This window comes from Oncorhynchus nerka, linkage group LG26, assembly GCF_034236695.1.
Source record: "Oncorhynchus nerka isolate Pitt River linkage group LG26, Oner_Uvic_2.0, whole genome shotgun sequence".
In the NCBI taxonomy this organism is placed as follows: domain Eukaryota; kingdom Metazoa; phylum Chordata; class Actinopteri; order Salmoniformes; family Salmonidae; genus Oncorhynchus; species Oncorhynchus nerka.
Window position 1 is genome coordinate 4,741,640 of NC_088421.1, and position 20,743 is coordinate 4,762,382.

Here is a 20,743-nt window from a genome sequence, read left to right on the forward strand (position 1 = left end):
GAGTACACAGTAGCAGAATACCTGACCACTGTAAATTACCCAAAACTAAGTAAAGCTTGGAATATGTACAGACTCAGTGAGCATAGCCTTGCTATTGAGAAAGGTCGCCGTAGGCACCACCTGGCTCTCAAGAGAAGACGAGCTATGTGCACACTGCTCACAAAAGGAGGTGGAAACTGAGCTGCACTTCCTAACCTCATGCCAAATATATGACCATATTAGAGACATATTTTCCTCAGATCACACACAAAGAATTTGAAAACAAATCCAATTTTGATAAACTCTCATATCTACTGGGTGAAATACCACAGTGTGCCGTCACAGCAGCAAGGTTTGTGACCTGATGCCACAAGAAAAGGGCAACCGGCGACGAACAAACACCATCGTAAATACAACCCATATTGATGTTCATTTATCGTCCCTTTTGTACATCATTACAGCACTGTATATAAACATAATATGAAACCTCTTTATTCTTTTGGAACTTGTGTGAGTGTAATATTTACTGTTCACCTTTTGTTTATTTCACTTGCTTTGGCAATGCAAACATATGTTTCCCGTCCAATAAAGCCCTTTGAGCTGAACTGAGAGAGCGGAGGTGGACGGGATTATAAACAGTGGCAGCGTGGAGGCTCCAACCAGGTAGACTGACAGGCAATCCAGCCTAGCCAGCAGAGTGGAGGATAGCAAGGTTGTTGATTTAAAGGGCTCTAACAGGGGTGGTGGTTGTTGTTGTTCGCATCCCAAATGGCACCCCTATTCCCTTTGTAGTGCCCTATAGAACCTGGTCAAAAGTAGTGCACTATAATGGAATATGGTGGTGCCATTTGGGATGCACACATTTGTTTAAAGTGGAGTTGTTGATTCATAGAGTTCTGACCTCTACGATCTTGTTTTTCTGCGGTTCGTTGACCTTGCCAGCAAGGCAGCAGCGGGAGATGGCGTTGTGGATGATGAACTTGTTGGACTTGAAGCTGGGCTCCTTGTACAGCTTGGGCCCTGGAAGCCAACACAAATATCACAAACAAAAAAATCAAACACAAAAACAACACATCTACACAAATCAACAAAATCAATACAAATAGCCATATTTTTATTTATTTTACTAGGCAAGTCAGTTAAGAACAAATTCTTATTTTCAATGACGGCCTAGGAACAGTGGGTTAACTGCCTGTTCAGGGGCAGAATGACAGATTTGTACCTTGTCAGCTCAGGGATTTGAACTTGCAACCTTTCGGTTACTAGTCCAACGCTCTAACCACTAGGCTACCCTGCCACCCCATAGATCAAAGAACAAGTACGTTCCCATATGAGCCTTCTGTTAATATGTGATGGATTAGTTCAAACAGATACAGTTGAAGTTGGAAGTGTACATACACCGTAGCCAAATACATTTAAACTCAGCTTTTCACAATTCCTGACATTTAATCCTTGTAAAAATGTCCCATCTTAGGTCAGTGAGGATCACCACTTTTTTTTTTCATAGAGAATGATTTCTTTCATTTTTTATTTCATCACATTCCCAGTGGGTCAGAAGTGTACATACACTCAATTAGTATTTGGTAGCATTGCCTTTAAATTATTTAACTTGGGTCAAACCATTTGAGTAGCCTTCCACAACCTTCCCACAATAAGTTGGGTGAATTTTGGCCCATTCCTCCTGACAGAGCTGGTGTAACTGAGTCAGGTTTGTAGGCCTCCTTGCTTGCACACGCTTTTTCAGTTCTGCCTACAGATTTTCTATAGGATTGAGGTCAGGGGCTTTGTGATGGCCACTCCAATACCTTGACTTTGTTGTCCTGAAGCCGTTTTGCCAGAACTTTGGAAGTATGCTTGGGGTCATTGTTCATTTGGAAGACCCATTTGCGACCAAGCTAATGTCTTGAGATGCTGCTTCAATATATCCATATCATGAAGCCATCTATTTTGTGAAGTGCACCAGTCCCTCCTTCAGCAATGCAACCCCACAACATGATGCTGCCACCCCTGTGCTTCACTTTTGGGATGGTGTTCTCCAGCTTGCAAGCCTCCACCTTTTCCCTCTAAACATAACAATGGTCATTATGGCCAAACAGTTCTATTTTTGTTTCATCAGACCAGAGGACATTTCTCCAAAAAGTACGATCTTTGTTCCCATGTGCAGTTGCAAACCGTTGTCTGGCTTTTGTATGCCGGTTTTGGAGCAGTGGCTTCTTCTTTGCTGAGCAGGCTTTCAGGTTATGTTGATATGGACTCATTTTACTGTGGATATAGATACTTTTGTACCCATTTCCTCCAGCATCTTCACAAGGTCCTTTGCTGTTGTTCTGGGATTGATTTGCATTTTTCGCACCAAAGTACGTTCATCTCTAGGAGACAGAATGCGTCTCCTTCCTGAGCGGCATGACGGCTGCGTGGTCCCATGGTGGTTAATCTAGCGCACTATTGTTTGCACAGATGTACGTGGTACCTTCAGGCGTTTGGAAATTGCTCCCAAGGATGAACCAGACTTGTGGAGGTCTAAAATTTCTGAGGTCTTGGCTGATTTTTTTGATTTTCCCATGATGTCAAGCAAAGAGGCACTGAGTTTGAAGTTAGGCCTTGAAATACATCCACAGGTACACCTCCAATTGACTCAAATGATGTCAATTAGCCTATCAGAAGCTTCTAAAGCCATGACATGATTTTCTGGAATTTTCCAAGCTGTTTGAAGGCACAGTCAACTTAGTGTATGCAAACTTCTGACCCACTGGAATTGTGATACAGTGAATTATAAGTGAAATAATCTGTCTGTAAGCAATTGTTGGACAAATGACTTGTGTCATGCACAAAGTAGATGTCCTAACCAACTTGCCAAAACTATAGTTTGTTAACAAGACATTTGTGGAGTGGTTGAAAAACAAGTTTTAATGACTCCAACTTAAGTGTATGTAAACTTCTGACTTCAACTGTACTTATGATGACATCGTATTCTCAGTATAGGCTCTGTTCCCATATCCATACTAGCATTCCACTCATGATAAAGTTCTCTCTCGTAAACATAAATGGTAGTGTCGATCTGTCATGATACAAAGGGATGAGTTAGATAACGAGCAGCGTTAGTTCTGGTACTTTGGACAAATCCCGATTTTGCAGGTCTTAGCATCTTTCAAAATTCGGACGGGGAGGGGACACTCAGTCTGTAACTTGCAAAGAGAGAGCTCTTCGTTCCGGTTCCCGTATGGACCTAGAACTTAATCGAAGATCTGGCCAATTACACAATACTTTAGTTCTGGGTTAAGTAATATTATTGATGAATGCTAGTGTGGATATTATTGGAACAGGAATATTGGAAGAGGGAACTAGAGATTATGTCACAGTCATGGACCCCGAGTGATGGTTAACAGTGACCTGTAACGTAAGGTTAAAGGTAAACGTACCGGTGTACTCTGGGATGGAGGCGGGAGACGAGGCTGTGGAGGCATTCTCCCAGTCCTTCTCGCCGTTCTGATTGGCTATTCGTCCCGGTGACATCAGCCTTGAGGGGGAGTGAGATCGGCTGTAGGGAGGAGAGGAAATTTGTTGTGAAGCATAACAAAACAATCTACATACCGGTACATAAACAGACATGCATTGAATTACACATTTGGGTTAAAAATGGGCCAATAATGAGGACGGGAGGAGGGGATAGTCAGGCAGCTACAGCTCCCTGTGGGGGGGTAACAACTAGTTATGGGTAAACATAGCTACATGTGCGGTGGAAATACAGCTTGTTACAGTTACCATAGCTACCAGTACGGTAAAATACAGCTTGTTGACAGTTACCATAGCTACCAGTACGGTAAAATACAGCTTATTGACAGTTGGTTACCTGGGAGATTTCCTGACGGTCAGTGTCCCGCTGTTGCCAGTGTCGTTAGCCATAGAGGACAGGTTCATGGTAGAGTGGGAATAGACCTTGTTGAGTTTGGAGCCTAGTGTGAGTGAGAGAGAGAGTGAGACCAACAGAGAAAAACCCCATTAAAAATGTGACATTGCAGTCTTCTGAGAGTGCAAACAACAACAAGGAACGCCCCCAGACTGACTCAGCAATGGGAGAGATGGGAGTGGAGTTTATATTTACCCATGAACCCCTTGGCGGGGCTGCGGGAAAGCACCGAGTCGTCCCGGAACATGGTCTTGGGTCTCTGCTTCTTCACGCCGCGCACCGTGGTGGGCTTCTGCCGCAACACCTTGTCTAGATCCTCCATGATCTTCAGCTGCTGCCTCCGCTCGTACTCCTGCCTGGTGAAGGTGTCTCTCCGCTGGGTCGTGCTCTCCGATGGGGGAGAACCGGGGGTCCGGGGCCGGTCCTCACCACTGCCACCACACTTGTCTCCCCAGCCCTCGATGTTAAACCACTCAGGTCGGCTAGAGGTATAGAGAGAGGGGAGGAGAGCCAATCAATCAATCAACCAAATCAATGACTTATTCAAATAAAAATCACATTATTTATACAACATTTGTCACAAAGTGCTGGGCAGTAACCCGGGCAAAAAAAACATAAGCAGCGCCATCTAGTGGATTTAGAGAGTCGACTGTTGGACAGTGCAGTATTGTAAGTGGCTTGAAAACGCAACGCACATCGCATGCTCTTTCTCTCGCTTCTCCTCCTGCTCCAGTCTGCGTCTCTTCATCTCCTCCGCCCTCTTCCGCTGTTTCTCCATCAGGGCTGCTTTCCTCTGGGCCATCTCGTCCTCCGGCCGCACCTTATCATCCTGATGGTGGACACACACCGGTACAGGATTAGTTAGGCTTACAACACATACACGGGCAAACAGACACAGACAAACACACACACAGAGTCCAGCTAACCTTAAAGAAGAAGCCGACCCCTCCCTTCATCTCGGGTTCGGTCACGTCGCTCATGGAGTCGTCCATGACACTCAGGTCATCCTCGTCCCCGCACAAGGCCGATAGAGAAATCTCGATCAGGCTGCTGCGCTTACCATTAAACACCCCCGCAGCTGGAACGTCACTCTCAAACGAGCACTCGGAGGGCGCCCCCGAACTCCCACCACCCCCTTGCTCCTTTCTCCCCGAGGCCTGAGATGTGGCGGTATCCAGGTCCATGCTGAAGATGCTCTGGTCCTCGTTGGAGCCGGCGTCCGACATGTTGTCATCCAGGGCCAGCGACAGGGCCCGGGGGTGGGGGTTGGGGCGGGGGAGGGGATTGGGGTTGAGGCAGGGCTGGGGGCAGAGCTGATGTTGAAGGTGGAGGAGTTCTGGTCCCGGCACTGCCAGGGGAGGCGCGGCGCAGGTGGGGGATAGTGTCCACATTCTGTGGGGGGTGAGGACGCGCGACAGGCCCGGCACTTTGAGGTCCTGGGGGCGGGCGTGGTGGTAGTGGGTGGCCTGGTGCTTGGGGCTCTTGGGAGGCACCGACTGAGCCCGGCGCTGGACCTGGGGTGACTTGGATGTTCTGGCGGGACTGGCTGCGTTGCGGCGGGACGACGAGGGGGAAGATGAGGCGGAGGCGAGGTCGCGGGGGGTGGACGCGCGGGACATGCGAGTCGGGGGAGGGGCCGAGGATTTGAGACTGGGCGGGATCACCCAGGACTTGTTGCCGGCGGGAGCGGCAGGCTTCTTCCTGATGAGTTGGTTCTGTTGTTCGGAGAGGCGCTGCATGTCGCTCTGCAGGGAGCTTAGCGCCGCGTTCAGCTTTGAGACAGCATTGTTGTAGTCCCCCAAGGGCGCTGGCTGACGCGCTACCACTCCGACCTGCTCTCCTCCTGGCCCTGCCGCACCTGCACCCTTCTCCCTTCTGGGTAAGGAGGCCTGCTTGTTGTCCAGGTGTGATGAAGGTTTTATATTCCCCTCCTGCTCCAGTGAGAGGCGCCGTTTCTCCTGCTGCTGCACCTCCTGCTGCTCCTCGTCCTCCATGCGAGCCAGCCTTTCCTCTAGCGTCAGCCCCCTGAGGTCCTCCTCTGTGGAGGAGGTGCTAACCTGGCCCCCCTCCTCCTCCTCCTCCTCTTCTCTTTCCCCCACTCCCTGCTCTTTCTTCAGCTGCAGGAAGGCGCTCTTGCCCAGTCTCTGGCGGTGCTTGGCGAAGATGGCCTCAATCCGTTTCTTCTGGGCCTCGATGGCCTTCCTCTTCTCGTCCAGCCGGGCTCCCAGCTCGGACATCTCGGTGGTTAATCCAGGACTCTTACTGGGGCTCTCCTCTGTCGACTTCTGGGGCTGGACCACCCAGCTGGTCATCGGAGCCGTCGCTGCCGGGGCGACCGGTTCGCTGCTGCTATTAGGTGATACACCCACTGTCGACGGTTTCTTCTTGCGCTCAGCGAAGCTGGTCATCCTCACGCCACTGTCCGGCGCGTCCGTTCCCCCTCCACAGCTTCTGGTGTGGACAGCAGGCGTGGCAGGGGTGGACTGGGCATTGGGGAGGAGAAGGAGGTCCTCAGAGGCGTCAGAGTCCACGCTCCCGTCCCTCAGCACCGAGTCGTCGTCCCGCGAGCCCTCCGAGGTGTGTCGGGTACGGGAAAAGGGGGTGGAGGAGGCCTGCTCCCTGGGTGCCTGCGTCTTGCCCCCCATGGGGAGGTGGGGGTGGTACATCATCCCAGATCTGGACGGGGCAGAGCAGCTGAGGGGTATGGGGTTAGGCGGGTGGGAGGAGTGAGCAGCGCGGCCGTTGCGTCTGGTGCTGGCCGGGTCGTCGGGAGAGTGCAGGAAGAATCCGTCGGCCGCCCCGTCAGGGTGGAGCCGGGGCTCCATCTTGTCCTCGTTGTGTATGATCTGCAGGGCCTCCTCGATGGTGGGCAGCTCCCCATCCCCATCCCCCTCTCCCAGGCCATTCTCCTTCAGCAGCATGGGCACCACGGAGGAGCTCTGGGTGGCCCAGGAACCTCTGTGGGAGCCGGGGGGGGCGGGGGGCTTGCTGAGCAGGTGACTAAGGTCCTCTGGGGGGGTGTAGGGCACGCGGGTTATGGTCTGGCCGGGGGCCACATTATCAGAGCTGACCGAGCGGGTGATGGCTCCGCCCATCACGACGTCCACGTCGCTGTCCAGGCCAAAGGGAATGCTAAAGGACACGGCCGAGGACAGGGGACGACTGGACGGAGAGAGACGGGAAGAGAGAGAGAGCGTTTACTTCCTGAAATGACTTCCTGAAATAGAATTGACCCAAACACTTTGTACTGAGATACAACTGAAATATGGAGCTAACAGAGAGAGAGAGACAAAGAGATGGGGTCCTACCTGAAAGGCTTCTTGGTCCATGTTCTCCCAGCTCTCTCTACATGAGACATGGAGGCAGACTGAGTCAGAGACACTGCACACATTCACACACAGTCACCAACACAGACACACAAAGACACCACAAAGACACACAGGCACTAGTCAGGGCATGCAAAGATAAACACCAAAAATAAATACAGAAAAAGGCAGAAAACCTTCACATGGACCCACTGATAAACAAACGCAGACAACACAGTTATAAAAGACTCACCAGAGTGTGAACCTAAGTACCTGTTCTCCCTCAAATACCTTGAGGAGCGTTTATATTGAGCATGCCTGCCTGCGGTCACAGATGAACGGGGTTTGCACTTTCGGGACTATTCCATTGCTTCCATTGGGCCAGGCAAGCTCGTTTCATTGCATTACACGTATTGTGTTGTTTGAGTGTAAATAAAACAAACACTATTTGAACCCGGGTGTTCTGCAGAGGGCAGACGTGTGACAGACCTAAATGATGGGATGGGTGTTGCCCCGCACTCACCTGGCGCAGGCCCTGGCGACACTGGTGAGGAGATGGGCAGGAATGGCTTCTTGAAGATGGAAGGAGAGCCGCTGAAATACGGACAAAAACTTGTTTCAAGATCAAGTGTCAAGATGAAGCTTCAAGTTGATTTGCCATAGGTAATAAATACATCGGAAATCTACTCACTCACCCGAGCGCTCACGACAAACGTTCACTCTAAAGATATCATTCCTGAGACGGATTACTACTGATATAGAAATATAAAGTCATGTTTGTGATTATGACAGTGCGAGAGCTGCTGTACCTGTTATTGCTCAAACTGGTTGGCTTGAGCGGTGCAGAAGCATCTGGAACAAAACAAACAGTCTCATTAGTCAAATGTCGACGCTGCCATTCAGGCCGACGCAGGAATCACACACACAAGACTCGGGCTTGAATGTATCAAGCATCTCAAAAGTAGAAGGGCTGATTTAGGATCAGTTTAGCCTTTTAGAATCCCAATTATTTTGGACAGGGAGGACCTGATCCTAGAACAGCACTGCTACTCAGAGTCGCTTTATGAAAATATGCCCTGGGGGTGTATTCAGTGAGGCGAAACGCTCCGAATAATGCAGATAGAAGTGTAACAACTAGAGCTGACATAATTCCCCATTCTACTTGACAGACCACCACATCTGTTCGATAGGACACATTTCTATGTGCACGTTTTGTAACATTGCATCCTCCTGAACAGGGCCCAGCCCAACACTTACCAGTGGTGTTCAGTGGCTGAACAAACTCCGGCCTCCGTACCTCGAACCAACCCAGCAGCTCCGCTAGGAAACTCATCATGTTGATCTGAACATACCAGAGAAACAGTTAAAAGGAGCCCTGTAATGTCGTTTCGATCTCCGTAACAATTCATTCCTGGATATGAATGAAGTTACATGCTTTAATATTTTACTACATGTATGGCATCCAGCGGCAGTTGGCCAAACACTCCCTGTAGAAGACAGTCTTTTAATATTTTTTAATTTAACTAGGCAAGTCAGTTAAGAACAAATTCTTATTCACAATGACGGCCAACCGGAGAACAGAGGGTTAACTGCCTTGTTCAGGGGCAGAATGACATATTTTGACCTTGTCGGCTCGGGTATTCGATCTAGCAACCTTTCGGTTACTGGCCCAACGTTCTAACCACTAGGCTACCTGCTGCCACTGGGCTACCTGCTGCTCCAGTCTAGGCAGACACATACATTTAGCCACACATTTCTAAATGCATGGCTCTGGGGGCAAGACAATGTGTAGATCAGAGCTCTCCAAACCGGTTTCTGGAGTGCTACCACCCTGTAGGTTTGTACTCCAACCCTAGTCTAGCGCGCCTAATAATAAGCTAAATTAAATCTGGTTAGTTACAACTGGGGTTGGAGCAAAATCCTACAGGGCCTTACGGGCCCACAGTGAGGGGGGAGTGGTACCTGGAGCTCCTGTGGGGAGTAGAGCAGGTCCTCCAACACTAGGGGGCAGCAGCTCTTCAGACAGCTGTCACAGAACTCTCGGATCAGCTGCAGGTTGTACAGGCTGTCTTCCACCGCCATGGACTCCTTCATACACACATCTGAAGGACAAAACGAGGATCACTTTATTGTCCAACTATACGCAGAGGATCGACGGGAATTCGACTTTATCCCAACCCCGCTGAAAAAGTCACACGTACAGTTTGGAGAGGCTAGAGCACAGGGAAGCCATATTACAACTCCCATTAAACACAGGAAATGTACAAAGAGCAGGTAGTCAGGCCATGGAGTCTAAACATCTAACACAGGACAACGAGCAGGTAGTCAGGCCATGGAGTCTAAACGTCTAACACAGGACAACGAGCAGGTAGTCAGGCCATGGAGTCTAAACGTCTAACACAGGACAACGAGCAGGTAGTCAGGCCATGGAGTCTAAACGTCTAACACAGGACAACGAGCAGGTAGTCAGGCCATGGAGTCTAAACGTCTAACACAGGACAACGAGCAGGTAGTCAGGCCATGGAGTCTAAACGTCTAACACAGGACAGGTAGTACAGTATGTGTAATGATACACTGCACACAGTAATACAGTAGGTTACTGTAATGATACACTGCACACAGTAATACAGTAGGTTACTGTAATGATACACTGCACACAGTAGGTTACTGTAATGATACACTGCACATAGTAATACAGTAGGTTACTGTAATGATACACTGCACACAGTAATACAGCAGGTTACTGTAATGATACACTGCACACTGCACACAGTAGGTTACTGTAATGATACACTGCACACAGTAGGTTACTGTAATGATACACTGCACACAGTAGGTTACTGTAATGATACACTGCACACAGTAGGTTACTGTAATGATACACTGCACACAGTAGGTTACTGTAATGATACACTGCACACAGTAGGTTACTGTAATGATACACTGCACACAGTAGGTTACTGTAATGATACACTGCACATAGTAATACAGTAGGTTACTGTAATGATATATTGCACACAGTAGGTTACTGTAATGATACACTGCACACAGTAATACAGTAGGTTACTGTAATGAAACACTGCACACAGTAGGTTACTGTAATGATACACTGCACACAGTAATACAGTAGGTTACTGTAATGAAACACTGCACACAGTAGGTTACTGTAATGATACACTGCACATAGTAATACAGTAGGTTACTGTAATGAAACACTGCACACAGTAGGTTACTGTAATGATACACTGCACATAGTAATACAGTAGGTTACTGTAATGATACACTGCACACAGTAATACAGTAGGTTACTGTAATGATATACTCCACACAGTAATACAGTAGGTTACTGTAATGATACACTGCACACAGTAATACAGTAGGTTACTGTATTAAAGGTAGTGTGGTTTAAACCTAGATGGAACCTGTAACATAGTAAGCTAGGCTTTTTAGTCAAACCCTCAGGCATGTACTATATTGCATTGTATTGGACAACTATACGCAAGTCCTGTGTTTTACTTTTGTATTTGCATATCAAATTCTGTCATGCTAATTTGTATCATATGGTTTTATGTACGTACCCTCTAGCTGCAACAGGCCGGGGCAGTAGTAGTGTACAACAGCAGCGATGGCACAACCGTTGGAGAGGTCTTTGACTTCAGTCACCACCGGAAATGTAGGCTTCTGCTTAGACAGCATCTTGTCCTTTCTGTAGCGGATCTTAGATGGGGTGAGAGAGCGAGAGAGAGAGACGTCATTGAGTGAGTACGGGAGAGTTGGGGAGATGTCCAGGTTTTACTGGTCATTGCGAGTTCAAGGTCAATGTTCTTAAAAAAAAAAACCACACACAGGTGGACATACAGCACAAATGGTACATACACACAAACACCCATCAGGCTCACAGATAACGTGACCAACAACATGCTCCTAGAGGAGAGAGAGAATAAAGGGGTGGAAGTGGAGAGAGAACAGATAACATGCCATGGAAGTGGAGAAGAGAAAGGTGCAGCCAACCAGGCAGCAGAAGCCATGGGGAGAGAGAGAATGGCTTGCGTCCCAATTGGCACCCTACTCCCTGTATAGTGCACTACTATTGACTATGTAGTGCAGTAGTCTTGACTAGGGCTCTGTTCAAAAGGGAATAGGGTGGCATTTTGGACGTAACCATAGAAAGAGTCCAGAGACAGCGAGGGCTTTGTCAGTGGAAAGTAGGCCAGGAGAGAGAGTCTCGTCGGAGGAAGATATTTAACCCAACCTGACGCAGGTAAACTATTCAGGTTGAGACTTCTCAGGTTTTAGACAACGACTGAACACAGCCAGCACAGTGTCAACACTGTCAGCAGACTGTAATACCTGGGGTCTGTTCAGGAGAGTGTAATGTTACACAACCGTCCCAATCAGATAGAAAACGTACATAGTGTGAAACAGCTATGACTATCGGCCATGTTAGAATGGTTGTATTGGCACAGTTCATCATGTTTCACAGCACATTAAAAGGCCTACACCACGAGCTCATTACTTCTTACTCTATGGGCCCTGGCTAAAAGTAATCCAACAAATAGGGAATAGAGTGTCATTTGGGACTCAAAACAATGACTGGCTAGTGGCTAGAAAAAAAGAAAAAAAAAAAACGTCACATGGTCCGTTTTAAGACGGAGCCGACCAGACGGACTGGTTTCTAGCAGGAACGTTTTTTTCTCTCACATTTCCAGAGCCCTGAGTGGATTACATGTGATTTATGTCCAATAACAACAATACCCTGCCCATCCCTACCCCTCCCTGTGACATCAGCCCAAGGAAATGTACAGCGGATAGGCCTAGTGCAGAGCAGTGAAGCAGTATGCCTGCATTCTTATATTGTACCAACAGGGGGAGAGGCAGGGAGAGAAAAACAGAACAGACCTCTCATTCAAAAATCTAATAAGAGCGAGAATAGAGAATATGAAGACTGAGAGAAAGATAAGGAATGATGCAAGAGGAGAAGAAAGAGGAGGAACTTACAGGGACAAGTTTCCAGTACCAGCGAGTGGGACACTGTCAGAGAGGAGGAAAGAGGACAGAGAAAGAGGAAAACAGGGAAGGAGAAGACAGGTGGCGAGGAGGAAAGAGAAAGAGGAAAACAGGGAAGGAGAAGACAGGTGGAGAGGAGGAAAGAGGAAAGAGAAAGAGGAAAACAGGGAAGGAGAAGACAGGTGGAGAGGAGGAAAGAGGACAGAGAAAGAGGAAAACAGGGAAGGAGAAGACAGGTGGAGAGGAGAAAAGAGGACAGAGAAAGAGGAAAACAGGGAAGGAGAAGACAGGTGGAGAGGAGGAAAGAGGACAGAGAAAGAGGAAAACAGGGAAGGAGAAGACCGGTGGAGAGGAGAAAAGAGGACAGAGAAAGAGGAAAACAGGGAAGGAGAAGACAGGTGGAGAGGAGAGGATACTATATGTATTAAGGCTTCTTTAATAGGACAGTTAAGAGGAAAAAGACAGTTTTGAAGAGTGTATATATATATATATATATATATATATATATATATATATATATATATATATATATATATATATATATATATAGAGCCTAACAATTATACAACCAATAAGCATTATGTTGAGATACTGGTAACTGCTAAATAAAATGAAACACTTGTGTAAATGAGGGACACGAAAGCAGGCGCTTCCACACAGGTGTGGTTCCTGAGTTAATTAAGCCACTAAAACATCCCATCATGCTTAGGGTCATGTAGAAAAATGCCCAGTTGCCCATTATTTTGGCTACCATGGCTACAAGACATCTCAGTGACTTTGAAAGAGAAGTCTCGTGGAAGAAGTCTCACATCCCTCCAAACCTCTAGGATCTATGCCAAGGCGCATTGAAGCCGTTTCAGCGGCTCGTGGTTTCCTTTCTTTTGGTAGTTACCTGCACAAGCACCAGATTACTAGGGAGATTGCATGTAAAGTGTGTGCGTAGGAGACTATAAACTGTCACGATAAAGTAGAAATATCTTACATGCACACGCTGTAGAAAACATGCTTGTTCACAGGAAATGTTTACGTCAGAGTGTTTTAATAGCATGTAATCCATGAGATTAATGTATACGTGTTACACAATGGGTTTCATAATGTGCTGTTGACATAAATACTGCATGCTTCCTCAATGGCACCATACATAGTGGACTACTTTTGACCAGGGCCCATAGGGCTCTATACAGATGCACTATATAAGGAATAGGATGCCATTTTGGACACAGTTCCTGTGTAGTACAGGTGTAGTGTAATACTTACAGAAGGCTGGACAGGCTGTGGCTCTGTGCTGTCCTGAGACGGGTCACCCTGTGCACCCTCTGTTTGCTCTCTCAGCCTCTGATTCAACTGGGGATGGGATGGTGGAAAGCCGCACGTTATAAGTCTGTATATTTTGTATATAAATTGGGTTATGAAATCATGACTCGGCAACGCAGAGAGAGAGCGAGCGAGAGAGAGCTCCCTGTCCTTACCCCATTCACCCAGTGGAGCAGGGTGTTCTCCCAGCTGGCTCCTCCCACTCCACCCAGAAGCTCTTCCCCTGTCGCCGCACCGGACATCCTCACTGCGCTCACCGTCTCCATGGCGCCCACCGACATCAGGGCATCCATCACCGCCAGGTGGGCACTCTGCACCAAATCACAGCAAAGAGAACAGGGAACTGTCAGCATTGGAACAGTCAGGGGAGGTAGCTGCGTGATTGGCTGTTTGCCCACCAAACCCAGACCACATTTAATACAGCATCCATCAATTATGGCTAGTGCAATAATGGTGGGTAGCAGCACTAACATTTAGGCTGTGTCCCAAACGGCACCCTATCCCCTGTATCGTGCCCTACGTTTGACCAGAGCCCATAGGGTTGTATCAAAGGCCCTGTTCAATGTAGTGCACTATTTAGGGAAGCGGGTGCCATTTGGGCCACAGCCTCAGACTGCTCTGAAAGAGCATGGTCCATGTTAATGTGGCAGAGCTGGCGAGATGAGATCACACCAGGCTGCAGTATGTATGGCAGGTTCTCAGGTCAGTACCACAACCAGCCACTAGGAGACTCCAAGAACCACAGCTCAGAGAGAGAGAGAGAAAAAGAGAGAGAAAAAGAGAGAGAGAGAAAGAGAGAGAGAAAAAGAGAGAAAGAGAGCTTGTCTGAGTGAACTTTGGAACATCTGTGCTATCACGATAACAGCCCTTTTTTACTCTGTGTACTCCCTCTCTGCCCCTTCACGGTATACTTTCTTTCCTCCTCCTAGTCATTCCCCCTTCTCCCTTCTAACCGTTGTGTGCGCGCGTTTTCTCCCTCCTCTCTGCTAGGAGATATGGCAGCATGACTCATGGACGACAGGTTACAGGATAACGTTGTGTACAGTGCCTCTAGGGCTGCGCAGGATACAGTTTGGTTCTGTACAGCGTTGTTCTGTAATCAACCCACTAGGGATGGCTCAGTGAGAGAGATGCACAAACCCCAGGAATCCTGTGGCGCAGTGTGCGTGTGCACACACACTAGAATGTGAGTAAAACTACACACACAAAACCCCTTCTTTCACAACACAACCATAAAACATACAGTATCAATTTACACAACATAAAAAAGGGCACAACAACAGCTTCCCCCGTCACATCCCAAACAGAAACTGCTGTATTTCCAGCCAACCCCCAATGCAGGGTCCATTGCTTCTGTTCCTCTCCTCGTCTCCTTGCCCAAAATCATGACAGTGCCTTTCTCCAAGCTAGTTAGAGCCCCAGTACCTTTTCTCATAGCCAAACCTATTAGTGCCTTTAGTTCTCATGGCCAAACCCATTACATTGAGCTCTCATGGCCCAAGCCCATTAAAACACACCAAAAACATGATCAGCTCACTCAGGGGAGAGCTCCTTAGCTCCCATAAGACGGTTAGCTCGTTATCGGTCTACTGCCGCTTCCCATGGGGTTAGGTCAGGGATGGGCAACTGATGGGGTTGGGGCCCCAACAAAAATCGTAACTCATCATGAGGGGTCTGCGTAGACAAGAACAGCCTTTGACCCAGTTAGTACAGTCAAAGATGTGTATAACTAAACCCAGAGACGACAGACTGTCGTTTCCAATGGGAACAAATGAGTCATAGTGGGCAGAACAAGCAAGGAGGTGGGCAGAGCCAAGCACGAGCTAGCGAGATCCTATTGGCGCATTCTAGCATGTATCTGCATATTTCCGTTAGGGAACGCCTCCTCTGTGAAGTGCGCGTGAGCAATAACTCAATTCACTTTTGCACTCCTGATTTTTTTTTTGTTGCAAAGGGTAAAGTCCACAAAAAACTTTGTCCACTCTGGACATAACAGATTCGTTTTTGGGAACAGAAAACTGTATTGAAATCAAACGTTTCAGCGATCAGAAAATGTGCAGAATGTCACCCAAAATCCATCTCGTTTCATTTTCTCTCACTGTCGGCCAGTGGGCTTCCTCTCACTCCTATTTTTGGCAGTGAGTGGAGACGCCAAGGGGAAGCTTCACATGTATACATCCAGTGAAATATCTCTCTCATTGTTCCCATCTGTGGTAAAGTCTAGAACTGTTCATAGAAACACAATGCTCTGACCTAATCAAACCAGGGCCAGTGAAGGAGAGTGCAAGTTAGAGAGTCTGGAGGGTTGATTTAGATAAGTGCTCTTAGGGTTATCAGTAGGTCTGTAGGACAGATATAGACAGACAGAAAGACAGACGCAGAAAGAAACAGATAGCTCAGTGTGCAGACAGCCAGGCAGGCAAGCAGTGTTAGTCAAGCCTGGAAAGCACAGCATTTAGTCAAATCAAATACAATTTTATTTGGCACATGTTGCCGAATACAACCTTACAGTGAAATGCTTACTTACAAGCTCTTAACTGACAATGAAGTTAAGAAAATGCCTAAAAATACATTTAAAAGTAACAATTAAAGAGAAGCAGTAAAATAACAATAGCGAGGCTATATACAGGGGGTACCGGCACAGAGTCAATGTGCGGGGGCACCGGTTAGTCGAGATAATATGTACATGTAGGTAGAGTTATTAAAGTAACTATGCATAGAAAATAAACAGAGTAGCAGCAGTGTAAAATAAGGGGGGGGGGGGGGGGACAATGCAAATGGTCTGTTTATAAGCCTTTTGGACCTAGACTTGGCACTCTAATACCACTTGCCATGCGGTAGCATAGAGAAGTCTATGACTAGGGTGGCTGGAGTCTGATCATTTTTAGGGCCTTCCTGACACCGCCTGGTATAGAGGCCCTGGCTGGCAGGAAGCTTGGCCCCAGTGATGTACTGGGCCGTACCTGTAGGGACGATGACACAGCAAACTTAATGATGGTGTTGTAGTCGTGCCTGGCCCGTGCAGTCATACAGACTCAGTCAAGGACAGGTTGAAAATGTCAGTGAAGACACTTGCCAGTTGGTCAGCGCATGCTTGCAGTACAAGTCCTGGTAATCCGTCTAGGTCCTGCGGCCTAGTGAATGTTGACCTGTTTAACCTCTTCGATATATTTAATTTTTGGATGAAAATGTTCCCGTTTTATTTTGTCACGAAAAGATGCTCGACTATGCATATAATTGACAGCTTTGGAAAGAAAACTCTGACGTTTCCAAAACTGCAAAGATATTGTCTGTGAGTCCCACAGAACTGATGTTACAGGTGAAACCCAGATAAAAATCCAACCAGAAAGTGACGCATTTTTTGAAACCGCCTCATGCCAATGACTCCTTATATGGCTGTGAATGAGATACGAATGAGCTTACGTTTTCCACGCATTCCACAAGGTGTCTACAGCATTGTGACGTTTTTTAGGCATTTCCATTGGAGTATGGCTGTAAGGGACCATATATAGCGAGTGGTCACATGGTGTCTCCCGGAGAAAATCTTGCGTAAAATACAGAGGTAGACATTTTTCCAATCGTTTCTTATGAGAAACCAACTGCCTCGACGGATATATTATCGAATACATATGTTAAAAACACCTTGAGGATGGATCCTAAACAACGTTTGCCGTGTTTCTGTCGATATTATGGAGCAAATTTTGAAAAAAGTTTGCCGTTATAGTTTAAGTATTTTTCGGTCGATTTCTCAGCCAAGCAGGATGAACAAACGGGAGCTTTTTCGCCTACAAAAATATTATTTTTGGAAAAAAGGAACATTTGCTATCTAACTGGGAGTCTCCTGAGTGAAAGCATCTGAAGTTCTTCAAAGGTAAATTATTTAATTTGGTTGCTTTTCTTATTTTCGTGAAAATGTTGCCCGCTGCCAGCAGAGCCTAGCATAGCATTATGCCATGATAAACTTACACAAATGCTTGTCTAGCGTTGGCTGTAACGCATATTTTAAAAATCTGAGATGACAGTGTTGTTAACAAAAGGCTAAGCTTGTGTTTGAATATATTTATTTAATTTCATTTGCGATTTTCATGAATAGGAAAAGTTGCGTTATGGTAATGCACTTGAGGCTCCCGCTCCCGGATACGGGATTGCTAGTCGCAAGAAGTTAAAGCTCTTACTCACATCGGCTATGGAGAGTGTGATCACAGTCGTCCCGAAAAGCTGATGCTCTCATGCATGTTTTCGTGTTACTTGCCTCAGATCGAGCATAGAAGTAATTTAGCTCGTCTGGTAGGCTCGTGTCACTGGGTAGCTCGCGGCTGTGCTTCCCTTTGTAGTCTGTAATAGTTTGCAGGCCCTGCCACATCCGACGAGCCCGGGCCGGTCTAGTACGATTCGATCTTAGTCCTGTATTGACGCTTTGCCTGTTTGATGGTTCGTCGGAGGGCATAGCAGGATTTCTTATAAGCTTCCGGGTTAGAGTCCCGCTCCTTGAAAGCGGCAGCTCTACCCTTTAGCTCAGTGCGGATGCTGCCTGTAATCCATGGCTTCTGGTTGGGGTATGTACGTACAGTCGCAGTGGGGACGACGTCATCGATGCACTTATTTATGAAGCCAGTGACTGATGTGGTGTACTTCTCAATGCCATCTGGATATGTATATATATATATATATATATATATTATGCAGGCCTCAGCCATATATATATTATGCAGGCCTCAGCCACTACCCTGAGAGCACTTGATTCTGTGTATCATGCAGCCCTCCGGTTCATTACAAATCAAAAACATTGATCTCTACAGCGCTGTTGGCTGGACGTCATTGACCTTGCTTAGGCTTAAACACTGGTATACACTGATTTATAAGGCCATATTGAGTAAAATGCCATTTTATCTTTGTTCTTTTTTAATATATATATATATATATATATATATATATTATGCAGGCCTCAGCCACTACCCTGAGAGCACTTGATTCTGTGTATCATGCAGCCCTCCGGTTCATTACAAATCAAAAACATTGATCTCTACAGCGCTGTTGGCTGGACGTCATTGACCTTGCTTAGGCTTAAACACTGGTATACACTGATTTATAAGGCCATATTGAGTAAAATGCCATTTTATCTTTGTTCTTTTTTAGTCAAGTCGGTAAATAAATATCAATTACGGTCCCACCACCAGTAATGTACATCGTACCAGCTCCTTCCTGGCCTCAAAAGAAAAACAAGCCAAGATGCCGGTAATAAAAACCTATTTTCAGCTTGAGTTTCCTTATCAAGTTCTCTACATGAACAGTGAAGCTCAGCTTATCATCAACCCACACACCCAAATATTTGTACACTTTAACTTGCTCTATAGTATGTCCAGCCAATGTAGCAATGATATGATTAGTAACATGCCTGGCATTTGAAAATAGCATGCATTTTGTTTTACCCGAAATTAGAACCAGTTTTAAAATCATACAGATTCTGTTATATGATATTAAATGCTCTTTGGGCATTTTCAAAAGCTAAAGATAAACTACTACCACTTGAATAAAGAGCATCATCTGCATAAAAATGAACATCCGCTGTTTCAATAAGATCTCTAATGTTGCTGATATACAAAACGAACAACAGTGGGCCCAAAATAGAACTCTGCGGAACACCTGAGCACACCTCTACGGACTCAGATTTACAACCATCCGCCATTACACATTGGTTTATAAATGACCTATCAAATCGTACACAATCTAGAGCATGACTAGTAATTCCACAACATTTTAACCTTTGCACTAACACAGCATGGTCCACGGTGTCAAAAGCCTGTGACAAATCAATAAAGACAGACACACAATGTCATTTCTTATCAAGAGCACAGTGGATGTCATTTAAAACCTTCAATGTTGCTGAAACAGTGCTGATTGCATTCCATTTAATATGTTTTCTTGGAAGTAGGTCTTTAGCTGCCTGCTAACTAAAGGACTCCAGTACCTTTGACACTACAGACAATTTTGATATGGGTCGATAGTTGTCAAGTAGCGAAGGATCTCCACCTTTCAGGAGAGGCAGTACAAAAGCAGATTTCCAGAACTTGGGGATTTCCTTTATATCAAGCATAAGGTTAAAAATACATGTTAAGGGGGGAGCAATGATGTCTGCAGCTAGGTGTAGGAAGCAGAGGTCTAGTTCATCAGGGCCAGGGGATTTTTTCCCCCAGCAATTTCTTTCAGGGCTTTACACACTTCTGAAACAGAGAAGGATGAAAAGGAGAACCTGGTAAAGGAGTGCACAGGGGTGTCAGGTAAATTCATAGGGGGCTCAATTATTCCTTTGACCTTTTCAAATAAACTGCCTGCATCAAAAAAAAAATGCTGGTTCAAGGCTTTCTGAATGGTGGTTCTCTCAGTTACAATCTGTGTGTCTACCAACAATTGTTTGGGAAGCGGTGGATCTTTTTTGTACTCCAAATCTTTCACTACTTGCCAAAATTTGGATGGATTATTTAAATTATGTGAAGTAGATTTCAGGTAGTGGTCTGCTTTCAATTTACGGATCATAGCCACACCCATATTTCGAAGACGTTTAAAAGCCATCCAATCATCTGCCAAACCAGTCCCTCTTGCTTTAGCCCACATAGCATTTCGTTCCCTTATGATTTTTGTAAGTTCCTTAGTAAACCAAGGGTTCTCGCTGCCCTTAATCCTGATTTCTTTTTTTAAAGGGGCATGCCTATTGCATACATCCTGGAATGCGTTGTGGAAGGAAGAACAGGCTAGTTCAACATCAGGGATGAATTCCATTCTATTCCATTCAATGCTAGATACATCATGTAAAAAACCTTGAACATCAAACCGCTTCCAGTTTCTTTTCGTAAACCACGTGGAGATTTCTTAGGAATTTTACCATCTCTCACACAGGCAATAGTACAGTGATCACTTATGTCATTTGGCGGAGTAAACTTCCAAGCAAGGGCTTTGGGATGAAGATGCAATATGGCAGTCGTGCCAACATATCTTTTCAGCCACCTGGTGGAAGGGACTTTGTGGATTTGAGGCTCTTTCCCCTGTTGCCTCAATCATCCGCCAAATCCCACCACCATCAGCCGCCTCAGAGCGCAACTGGTCCTTGTTTGGGAACACACACACCAAAGCACGCAACAGGCTGACCAATACAGCGGCTGAGAAACTGTTGGCCACCCGGGAAAACGTAAGACTTTTTGAGCCTGACAACGAGCCGTCCTCAACAAGGTTGGAA

At 46.4% G+C, this 20,743-nt stretch overlaps 1 protein-coding gene across 1 annotated transcript in view; it reads right to left on the reverse strand.

The window, feature by feature from the left end:
- camsap3 (calmodulin regulated spectrin-associated protein family, member 3) overlaps nucleotides 1-20,743 on the reverse strand; it is a 53,178-nt gene that overhangs the window by 4,480 nt on the left and 27,955 nt on the right. Inside the window, 18 exon segments of the mRNA XM_029635417.2 lie at nucleotides 881-999; nucleotides 3,399-3,517; nucleotides 3,830-3,932; nucleotides 4,082-4,368; nucleotides 4,582-4,715; nucleotides 4,813-5,133; nucleotides 5,136-5,245; nucleotides 5,248-5,289; nucleotides 5,292-7,048; nucleotides 7,195-7,267; nucleotides 7,715-7,785; nucleotides 8,001-8,043; nucleotides 8,449-8,533; nucleotides 9,154-9,293; nucleotides 10,770-10,908; nucleotides 12,190-12,222; nucleotides 13,456-13,542; nucleotides 13,668-13,823. Coding sequence (XP_029491277.2) covers nucleotides 881-999; nucleotides 3,399-3,517; nucleotides 3,830-3,932; nucleotides 4,082-4,368; nucleotides 4,582-4,715; nucleotides 4,813-5,133; nucleotides 5,136-5,245; nucleotides 5,248-5,289; nucleotides 5,292-7,048; nucleotides 7,195-7,267; nucleotides 7,715-7,785; nucleotides 8,001-8,043; nucleotides 8,449-8,533; nucleotides 9,154-9,293; nucleotides 10,770-10,908; nucleotides 12,190-12,222; nucleotides 13,456-13,542; nucleotides 13,668-13,823 — 3,819 coding nt within the window.